Genomic DNA, 11,126 nt, shown 5'->3' on the forward strand with positions numbered 1-11,126 from the left:
ACTATTTTTATTTAGAGCAGAAACTACTCTGTGCATTCAGAACAGTGAGGGGAATCCTGAATCTGTCTGACATTGAAGCTGTAACTAATGGCTGTGAGAGGTTTTGGAAGTTTTTCCATGTTAAGATTGCTCACATTAGATCAATTTTTTTCCCTTTCCTTTCCTGATACTTCGTTAAGCAGTCCAATGGTCAGGAACACTCTTGAGGGACGGTTATGGTTTCTGTTGCTAGACTAGGTGAAATTGTAAATCATATGAAACCCTCAGTTAGTTTTGTGGTCTAATTTCTGCTTTTTTCTGCTTAACCATTTTGCTCTTAGTCTCAAGTAGAGCTTCCACAGATTGATTTATTTAATTATTTTTGTATTGTTGCATTGTTAACTTACGTTGTGTACTATGCTTGCAGGTGCAAAGCACTTTCAGATAATACACTTGCATTTATATAATGCCTTTCTAGTCTTATTGATGATTCAAAACACTTTCAACTACACATTTATGCAGGACTTTATTCTATAAACTTCAACTACCTTACATCCATGATCTGTTTAGAATCACCAGTGCACGAACATGCATGTCTTCAGAGTAAGGGAAGAAGCTGGAGTACCCAAAGAAAAATATGTGAACTCCACACAGCTAAGACCAAACCAGGATTTAAGCCAGCTGTGAGGCAACAGTGCATCTTCACTTGGGAGTGAAGAGATTTGGGACAGGAGTGATGGGAACACATATAGTTTTACCTTTACCACTGTCCCATTAATAATGCACACAGGTATGATATTTTCCTTGATTTGACCTACACTGGTGGATTTAAAGTTAATTTCAGTCGGGACAGGTCAAATTTCTGTACACTGAGCAGTCTCAGTGTACAGAAATATGTAGCACATAAATTTTAAAAAAATATTTATTTTTTATGTTTTAGGGGTCACCTTAGGAAAAGTCATCCAATTTCAAAATAAAATAATTAATATTTATTCGTTTAGTCACATGTAAAAATTGACCCAAACAGCAGTCTGTGTCAAAAGTCTCAAGCAGACACAGCGCCACCCTGCGGCTGCCTGAAGACTTTACAGTGATCCAACGGTTCTTCGGTTAGGAGCACAGACGGCTTTTATTTTGAAACAAACCGCGTACGGGAAGTCGGAGGGGAAAATCAGCTGGACTCCGCGGAAATCACCAACAGGAGTATTTTCCTTTTATTTAGCTAGCTAACCATCTGTCAACTCCCATTTCTCCCTCCCTTCTTTATTGCTGTCAAACCGCCACACTGGCGATGTCGGAGTCGTACGGTAAGATAGCACTTTTGACCTGTGGCCACCGTTATCATCCTCCCGTAGCCTCAGAGATGGGATGGGGCAGGTGTGCCCAGAGAGCTTTTTCTCATCGTAAACAGATAGCTGACAGGCTAACCGAGCCGCCGCTGAAGGCTGCTGGCCTTAAAAGTTGCCTCGTCAGCGTAAGGAAACCCACAAAGGCTGTACAGCAGAGTTTAGTGTTGCCGTGTGCAAAAAATGTACCAACGGTACAAGGTTACAAAGCTCCCCGGAGGGTATCGTAAAAGACAAGGGAAGCTGACACCTGGCTGGGGCTTGGTGCAGCTGTAATATCTGACTGAGCTGCAACATTACAGTCATATATGAGGCATTGTTTTCTTAGCTTGACCATTTTACACCAAAATAATGATTATTTTGCTAGTTTAGTGGTTTAATAGTGGATAAATTCCTCCGCTACACAGAACAGCTGACTGTAGTTTTTGTTTGCCTACATCAAAGCCTCCACAATATTTTCTTTGTGAGGAGGGGTGGGGTACTTAATTTTTTGTTTGTTTTTCATTAGGATGATACCTATATCAATATTTGAAAGCTATAAAATCAAGCAAGTAAAGCCATGCGCTGTTTGTTGTTAAACATCAGTTTATTATGGCCAAAGCATCACAGTATTGTGCAGCATATGCTTGAGCCTGACTGATAAATTGATTTTGGGAGCCGATGTGCACAGTTTGTCACAGTTATATATCTGAAACCCATTTAGAACACCTGCCAAGAAAATTAAAGACAAAAATCAAATTTCTAGTTTACTACTCATAAAATCATTCTGTAATCCACAATTTAGTCTGTGCTGGACTGTGGTGATGTGGTTATATGATTTGTCTGCATCTTGATTTTTGCATTGTATTTTATCGCAGGTGATTCTTTTCTGTCTTGTATGAAAAAATGTACTTGTCCTCTTTAGCTATAATAATACTACAGGAGTATATGCTGGTAAATGTGGGTGTTTGCAAGGCTACTGCAGAGATTACTGGATTTACTGGACTTCATAACAGTGACGGTAACTCTCACCACTCAAGTGGGGGGAAAACTAAATTTAAATGAGCTACAAAATATATGAAGCTACAGTTTCTGATTTCTCTAGAATATTTTGAAAGGTCATGTGTACGGAACTTGAGCCACACCCTCATTTGTTTATATTTTGCAAGGAAAATAAGAAATAGGTGCAGCACTTTCTTTGAAACATGCAAAAATATATGGAAATACAGAATATAAGGCAAAAACAGAGTTTGTAATGAGTGTGAAAGTCAGGATTTGGTATTCTTCAGCACAGCCTGAACTCTGTTAGACAGGTTTTTGTAATTTCTTTAAGTAGTCTTCAGGAATAGTTCTCTGGACTTCTCAAAGGACATTCAAAGCTCTTCATTGGATTTTGACTGCCTTTATTTCTGATTTCTATCAGGATGATCCCAAACTGCCACTGAGTTTCACTCCAGTTCTTGTGTAATTTGGCATACCTCAACCTTTTCTCCCTGTTTCCTTTCCTTAAGAACAACTGAGTTTGTAGATGGATCAACTGAAGGATGAGTTTTATCTCTCAGGTCAAGTTATTACAGTTCACTAAAACTAAACTAAAAAAATAAAACTGTTTTTTAAAGATGGACTAACTGACATGACATTGACTAATTAAACTAAACTTATTTAGTTTGTTGTCACATGTAGCTTCATTAGGCCTTGGTACATTTGGTTATTAAGGCTTGGAATGACTGTGAGCTAACTGCCTGTGTTTGTATTATAATATCTGTTCTGAACCCCTGAAAAGCACAACCCAGATTACAATAAATAAGAAAGCTAGCACTGAAGCTAAACACTAAAATGAAACGAGCAAACTCACTGTGGAAATGAAACTAAATTGACAAGAAAAACGAGCTGGATATACCAAACTAAGACTACAGTAACTGAGCTTTTCCCACATTTTTCTTGTAATTTCCTGTCGTTTTAGCTACCGTCTATAGCAACTAGTTTCATATAGTCTGATAATAATAGCCCAACTGATGTAATGTGTGTCCTTGCTTTTCCCTTTGCAGATTTCCTCTTTAAATTCCTGGTGATTGGGAATGCTGGAACGGGAAAATCCTGTCTTCTGCACCAGTTCATAGAGAAGAGGTGTAAGTCTGAAAGATCCATTACACTCCTGACTGTTTACTGCAAACTACAGCACTACATCAGGGAATTTTCTTCAGGCAAATGAGACAGTAAATATGCCAGTAATTTCCACATGTTAAAGATTCCTAGGATGGAAATCAAGATTTCAACATTTTAAGTCAATATTTCATGAGTGAAATAAGCAGTCAAATTAATGGATATGACTGCATTCTTAATCCATGGATTTAACTGTGTGCATTTATACTTGCATTCTGAGTTTTATAGGCAAAACTAAGAAATCTGTCCTGTTAACTTTGGGTTAAAGCTAAGCTTCTCAGAGCTGACACGCTGGAAAGGGGGTTGTGTTAGATAAGAAATGCATTTACATTTCTAATATTGTTGAGGATGATCCACTGTAATGACAAAACTATTTGCTCGTCCGCCTTCACACTCATATAAACTTGAGTCTCATCCCATTCTTAATCCATTGCGTTTAATATGTCAGCCCACCCTTTGCAGCTATAACAGCTCCAGATCTCTTCCACAAGATCTAGGTGTGTGTTCATGGGAATTTCTGATCATTCTTCCAGAAGTGCATTTGTGAAGTCAGACACTTATGTGGTTTGAGGAGGCCTGGCTTGCAGTCTCTGCTCTAATTCATCCTAAAGGTGCTCTGTTGGGTTGAGGTCAGGACTCTACAGGCCAGTCAAATGCTTCCATCCCAAACTGTTTCCACAAAATAGGAATCATGAAATGGTCCAAAGTGTCTTGATATGCTGAAGCATTAAGAGTTTGCAGTCAGACAAGTGCTGTTCTCTTGGCAACCACCAAACTCATACTTGTCCACTGCTCTAGTGTCCAGTGGCAGTGTGCTCTTTACACCACTGCAACCGACGCTTTAAGTTGTGTTTGGTGATGTATCGCTTGGATGCAGCTGTGTGGCCATGAAGCTATCTATGCACTGTCCTTGAGCTGATCTAAAGGCCACATGTAGTTTGGAGGTCTGCAGTGATTGACAAAATTGACTTTTTTATTTCTAGACACTGTGTGTGTGAGTTGCTGTCGTTCTTAAATGCTTCCACTTTGTTATAATACAACTAACAGTTGACTGTGTAAAATTTAGTAGTGAGAAAATTTCAGACTGGACTTGTTGGGCAGGTGGCATCCTATCACAGTACCACACTGGAATTCAGTGAGCTCCTGAGATCAACCCATTTTTACAAATGTGTGTAGAAGCAGTCTGCAGGCATAGGTGCTTGATATTTATACACCAGTGGGATTTGAAATGACTGAAACACCTACATTCAATGATTGTGATGGGGGAGTGAATGCTATCGGCAAATAGTGTATGTGAAATTTGCCAGTCTGAGCCAATCTGATATATTGACATGTGGTCAATTTCCCCTTGTTTTTCTTCAGAATGACTTTCCAGTTCAAACATGTAGAGCTCAAATACTCCAGTGTCAACTTACCATTGTGTAAAGTAGAGCAGTGTTAGTGTGTGAGCAGAGTCAGAGGTGAACCGATTTGCTGGAACTGCACAGCAGCAGGGGAGGAGTGGGTGTCAGTAGAGATTGGAATGAAATTTCATATTCACAGATGCGAAAGGAGGCAAAAGTGTGAGTGACATCAAGCTACATCACATTTTACACCAGGTTGAACCACATTTTAAGGCATGAAGGGATACATTTATGAAAAAACAACTTCTAAATGTGTGATTTTTATGATTGGTTCTGTTTTTTAAGGGTGAAACCAAAACCTACAACCAGACTCCAGGAGAAAAACTTCAAAGAAAATCATTGTCTCATCCACACATGCTGAAATTGGCTTATTTTTCATTGAAGTGCAGAAGCAACAGTTGTTTTCCTTACAGCCACACAGTGATAATCATATCATCCCTATTAATCCCCCTTATTTAATAATATTAATGCATTTGCATGTTTTATGTATTTATTTTTTTTCTAGTCAAGGATGAATCTAACCACACAATCGGAGTCGAGTTTGGCTCTAAGATCATCAGCGTGGTCAACAAAATGGTCAAGCTTCAGATTTGGGACACCGCAGGACAAGAGAGGTTCAGGTAGGAAAAAAGCCCAACGTGAATATGCACTTGGCACACAAGTCATCTCTGTTATGCTGCAGACATTCAGCTAGCAGTACTATAGCTTAAAGACCAGAGTAACAGACACGGGAGTTTTGGAATGTAACGGAGAGCTCAAAAAGCTGTTATTAAACTCGGCTGCCTAATTGATGTCCTGAGTAAAACAGGAATAGTTTTGTTGCTTCTGATTATTTTATTTATTCAATTTTCTGCTATAGCTGCTATAACAATTTAAGGCGAATCTGGTGAAGATATTTTCCAGAATTGCCTTTTTTTTGAGGTAGCACACGCCAGGAATTGGTTCTGTTGTTTTGTCCTGGCTAAATGCAGCTGTCTGAACAGAGGGTGCACTGAGCAGCAAACATGACACCCACTCACTAGTGATGCATGCCCCAGACGGTTAGGTCTGTCTGTGCATTGCCACAATCCAGCTCACGTGGACTGTAGAGCTAGCAAGTTAAAGACCAACCTGATTAAACTGCAGCAGACATTTAAGTAGGTCTCTACAAAGTTCAGGAGTTAAATGGTTTTCACACATGCATTGATGTTTTTTCTTTTCTTCAGGGGGAATGTATTGTATACTTCCTGATTGTTCTCAATGTATGTCTACTAATCTGTGTGTGTCTGTGTGTTAGGTCTGTGACCAGGAGCTACTACAGAGGAGCAGCAGGAGCCCTGCTGGTCTATGACATCACCAGGTATCACACAATGTGATGCTAGGCTTTTCACATTTCTCTAATTTGTTCCTCCTCCTCTCCTCTCTCCACCCTCTTGCCTAAGACTAAAAGGAATTGAGGATGCACAAACTGAGAAATATGATAGGCTCTGTGTTTCAAGCCTCTAATTTATTTTGGTTTTCTAATTAGCTTCCACATCTATTCCAAACTGTAACATGTCATTACCTGCCATCCTTTTTATTATTATTTTTTGTTGCAGTCGAGAGACGTACAACGCTCTGACCACATGGCTGAGTGACGCGAGGATGCTGGCGAGTCAGAACATCGTCATAATCCTGTGTGGGAACAAGAAGGACCTGGATGCTGACAGGGAGGTCACCTTTCTGGAGGCTTCCCGCTTCGCTCAGGAGAACGGTAAGACCAGCAGCTGATTATTGGGAACGATTCCTGTTGTTGTTGTTAGATGTGTAGACCATCAACTTCAAAGAATTATTGAATTGTTATTTATTATAATGTGTTCATTGTAAACTTATGTAACAGAGCTGATGTTCCTGGAAACCAGCGCTCTAACAGGGGAGAACGTCGAAGAGGCCTTTGTCCAGTGTGCTCGGAAAATCCTCAACAAGATAGAGTCAGGTATGAGCTGTAGTCAACACCCTTACCTGTGTGTGCCCCAGCGCTTATTCTGTCAAACCACATGATTCTGTATATCTCTTAACACCACTACCTCAGTCAGAAACAAAATATTTTTATATCATTCAGAAGCCCAGACAGCTAACCCATCAACTAGCTGGCCTACAGCATTGTTCCAGGAAGAATCGAACTTTAACAAAAGCCTTTTGCAAACTTATATAGATGATTAAAGCCTTTTCTCAACTGTCAGTGAACTAAGCACAATAGGTGTAAGTTGGTTATCTCGCTGACTGTTCACTCATGTGATCTCTTGTGTTTCAGGGGAGCTGGATCCAGAAAGGATGGGCTCAGGTATCCAATACGGCGACGCTGCTTTACGACAGCTTCGCTCTCCTCGTCGTGCTCAGCCACAGGGCACCCAAGAATGCGGCTGCTAGTGGACGTGTCCTGTAACACATACAGACGAGGTGAGGGGGTCCTGAGTCTGTACTGTCTACACAGCATTAAAATGAAAAGGTGTCTGAGGGCTTTCAAATAAGGAGAACCTGTGTTTAGAAGCTGAAATTATGCCTTCTGCTCCCCGCAGTGTCTCTCAGATGTGCAGACTCAGTAATTCTATATTTAGTCAGTGCCCATTTTTGCTTCTGCGCACTTGATCCACCCATCATTTGAAAGGAAGCCTTCATTATGATTGTCCAAGACAGTAATCATGAAGGCTGTAATCATTAAATAGTGGCATAAAGTAAAAGGTGGATGTATGTTATTACCTACATATTACACAATAAGATGAACGTAGAAATTCTGGTGTCCATAACTATTTGCACCAGACTTTGGCTGAACTGATGCCTGATCGCTGATAGAAAGTCGTTACACCACAGTTCCAGCTGCAGTCTGACAGTTTTCCCTGTTTACATGTCAGATTATTGCTTTTGCCTAGATATTATTATTATTATTATTAGTATTATTGTTGTTGTTGTTGTTGTTGTTGTTGTTGTTATTGTTATGATTATTATTATTGTTGTTGTTGTTATTGTTGTTGTTGTTGTTGTTATTGTTGTTATTATTATTATTAGCAGCAGAACACTATGAAGCAGTTTTGCTGATTCCTACATGAAGTCCAGTAAGCACTCCTCAGGGCGCTAAAAACCAGACCAGCGGCAGATATTTAAAATAGCTTGATTAATTGTGATGACTCTCGAGTAAATGATAAACACACAAATCTTTTTTACACATACAAATCTTTTTTACACATACAAATCTTTTTTACGCACACACAAATTCTTTTTACACATACAAATCTTTTTTACGCACACACAAATCTTTTTTACAAGTACAAAATATTTATGACCACATTTTGAGCCCATACTTTTGTGTATTTCTGCAACATCTGTGTGTTTTATATGCAGGTTTGTGAAGACCAGGAGAAAAACAGCCATGTGAGACCTGATAACGTGGGGTTCAGATCGCTACGCTGGTGACTTCTCCCCGACCTTTGACCCCTAACCTTTGCACGGACCCCTCAGAACCTTGTTGCCATGCAGATAGCTCAAAAGACTTCCCTGTCACGCCCCCTCCCAGAACTTAAAGATCTCCAAGGTAACCAGAGATCAGCCAACAGTCTGCTCTTCTATTGGACCAAACTGTCCCTCCAACCAAGACCACCCCCAACACTTCTCTCGTCCACACACCTGCCAACCCAGATTACCACATTTTAGATTTCCCAGTCGACCCTCCAGCTACTTAAACAGACATACTAAATACAGATTTTTGGAGCAAGCTCCACAGACCTTTAGATTGAGCTAAACTAACTGCCCCCTGGCTCCAGTTTGATACTTAGTGCACTGATGCGTGGTCTTGATTTTCTCAGAAAAAAAAATTTCTCGTCTTGTGGAAATATTCCTTCGACCACATGCTAATTTAAGTCCCTTCCCTTCCACAGGTCTTCTGCTTCTCTTGCTCTAATTATCTGCTAACTCCATGCTTGCATTTGCAAACACACCACTAACAGTATCCTGTGTAGCTGTGCAGTTTGCACTTCTTGTGTGCCACCTCCACTCCCTTTCTTCACCTGATATCACTGTTTGTATTCTTGTTAAAATATCCAGACCATCATTGCAACTGAATAATTATGCATAGGATGTGATGTCATAGGTTTGATGTCACAGGAGGAAAAAAAGATGAGGTTGTGGTGGATGAATGGCTCAAATCTGAGTGTTGAAGTGGATGGGATGAGAATTGGCACCCTCAGATAAGACCCCAGGCTGTAAAAGGGTGAATTACCCGTTCTCAGCTGAGACTGAAGCAGATTAATCTACCTGTCCTCACCTGTGGCTGCGGGTGTTGAACTAAAGAATTAGTGGACGAACAATCCCCAGCTGTAGTGTATGGGGTCTGTTAGAGATAGAGCAAGGATCTCAGTCAGTAGAAACACTGCTCCTCCATGTTGAGGTGTTTGATGCATGTCCTATGGGCTGTCGTCAGACAAGCTGTTGAGATTGCATCTCTCAGCTGGACCATTAAAAACTGTGGATGCTGGGAACAGGGAGGTCTAGGCATCTCTGCTTACACTGCTGCTCTCATGGCCTTCAGCAGGAAATGAGTGGATGAGAAACACTTAATTTGTTTCTTTCAAGCAAAAGCAAACATGGAAATATTTGTACTTCCATGACCTGTTACATTTTCATTGTGAAAATGTGTTTTGAGAAAGGGGAAAAATACCGTATTTTATTAGAATTAGCAGAAACATGGATCTTTTCCTAAAACAGAGTCTTTAACAATGTTATTTCTCTATTAAAAAGCATGACTAATCAGTAACAGTGATGGTCAGGGCAACACCTTAATATTGATATGATATTGCAGGAAATACACACACACTTTTACATCCCTCTTTTTCTCTCCTCCTCTCCCCTAAATCATCCCTGTACCTGTACAGTGTTTCTGTAAATAGTTTGACGCATGTTTTCTCAAACAAAATATCAGAGTATTTCATTATGAAGAGATATTACGTGTATATTATAATAGATATCATATTCAGCATCTGCTTCGTGCTCCACTGCATCATTATCATTTGAAGCAACTATACACTGGCAACTTGTAGCAGGATACTAGTGATGGGCAGTACTCAGTATTTTATTTTATTTGTTAAACAGGACAAGCTGGTTCAGATTTTATTATGAATTATGAGGGAAAAGATTCTGAAACAAATTTTTATTTGTTGTTTTTGGATTTGTTTGTTTTTTTGACAAGCTCACAGATAATAAACAGAGGTAGCCTGACATGTTCTGTGTAGACACTGGGCTTTCATTTGTGTTAAATGAAGGTACATCTTTGAATTCACAAGTCAGCAACCGCAACTGAATAAAATGTTGGTGTAAAACTTTCTTTATCCAAAGTTTTCCACTCAAGTCTAATGACTGACCTGTCGTATATAAATGTTGCCTGTTTACATGAGTGTTGACTGCTGCCAGATGTGGGGTCATACTAACTTGTTGGTTTTTAAGTTTTAACGATGGTTTGAGGCTTATCCAGTGTGTGCTTTACTCCTTGTTATCTCCTGTTGTTAACTTTGACCGTGTTAAGTCGGAGGAAACGATTATGAGGCGTGTTTTGCATCAGAGCATTCACGCGTCGCATCAGCTCAGATATACTTTAGATCAGGGGTATCAAACCCATTTTACATTTTGGGCCACATATAGCTCAATTTGATATCAATTAGGTCAGACCAGTAAAACTATCGGCTAATAACATATAGGCTTACAGTTGAAAAAATAAAGGTGTAAATTACAGGAAAACCACTGGCAGTTCATTACCTCCCAGTTATCTACTTATCATTTAAAAAACAGACATTTTCTGTTAACTTACAATATGTTTTAATTTCTATAAGGAAGCATGGAAAAAAGGTTTTCTGTTATGTGATGGAATCTAACAATAATAAGCGAGTCCAAAGTTTATGCCCTTGTGAAGATTTCACATTTTCCAAAGCCATACGAGGGGCCTTCTCTGGCCCCCAGGCCATACGTTCACCTTCCCCGCTTTAGATGATATTAGCCGTTTTAAAACGAGGATTTTGAATCAGACACTTCAAATGTTTCCCATCCTTCGGTGTTTGATATCTGATGGTGGCTTTGGTTGTTCTGCATCATGTGTTTTTCTCATCAGGTCATTTGTTTGTATTTATGTGTGTCCTTTTTTCCTGTCATTATGAATATCATAGATTTATAATTTATTATGTATGATAAAGGCATATGTTTTTAAAATAAATACTACTACAAATCCAGCATTGTCTTCACTAAACGAGACTTTTTT

The 11,126-nt window shown here is 39.6% G+C and overlaps 1 protein-coding gene across 2 annotated transcripts; it reads left to right on the forward strand.

Annotated features, from left to right (window-relative positions):
• The first annotated feature begins 1,095 nt into the window (after window positions 1-1,095).
• On the forward strand, window positions 1,096-8,365 carry rab4a (RAB4a, member RAS oncogene family). 2 transcript variants are annotated; one of them, XM_005915083.3, is made up of 8 exons: window positions 1,096-1,286; window positions 3,353-3,433; window positions 5,376-5,490; window positions 6,147-6,209; window positions 6,448-6,602; window positions 6,729-6,824; window positions 7,143-7,288; window positions 8,228-8,365. In XM_005915083.3, exons 1-7 carry the CDS (start codon window positions 1,271-1,273, stop codon window positions 7,256-7,258), a joined length of 642 nt encoding a protein of 213 aa, XP_005915145.1. In that variant the 5' UTR covers window positions 1,096-1,270; the 3' UTR covers window positions 7,259-7,288; window positions 8,228-8,365. The 2 variants fall into 2 exon arrangements, with proteins under 2 accessions (XP_005915145.1, XP_042070008.1); XM_042214074.1 differs by lacking the exon at window positions 1,096-1,286 and adding an exon at window positions 1,297-2,866.
• Window positions 8,366-11,126: the final 2,761 nt, after the last annotated feature.

This window comes from Haplochromis burtoni, unplaced genomic scaffold (genome assembly GCF_018398535.1).
Source record: "Haplochromis burtoni strain Fernald_Lab_line unplaced genomic scaffold, NCSU_Asbu1 Contig_11, whole genome shotgun sequence".
NCBI classification, from domain to species: Eukaryota; Metazoa; Chordata; class Actinopteri; order Cichliformes; family Cichlidae; genus Haplochromis; species Haplochromis burtoni.

What these genes read in the sequence shown, in the direction of transcription:
- rab4a (XM_042214074.1), top strand. Translation starts at nt 2,833, where the DNA reads ATGGATCAACTGAAGGATGAGTTTTATCTCTCAG. An exon ending in GGATGAGTTTTATCTCTCAG is followed by an intron (nt 2,867 to 3,352) that starts GTCAAGTTATTA and finishes TTCCCTTTGCAG; the next exon opens with ATTTCCTCTTTAAATTCCTG. An exon ending in CCGCTTCGCTCAGGAGAACG is followed by an intron (nt 6,603 to 6,728) that starts GTAAGACCAGCA and finishes CTTATGTAACAG; the next exon opens with AGCTGATGTTCCTGGAAACC.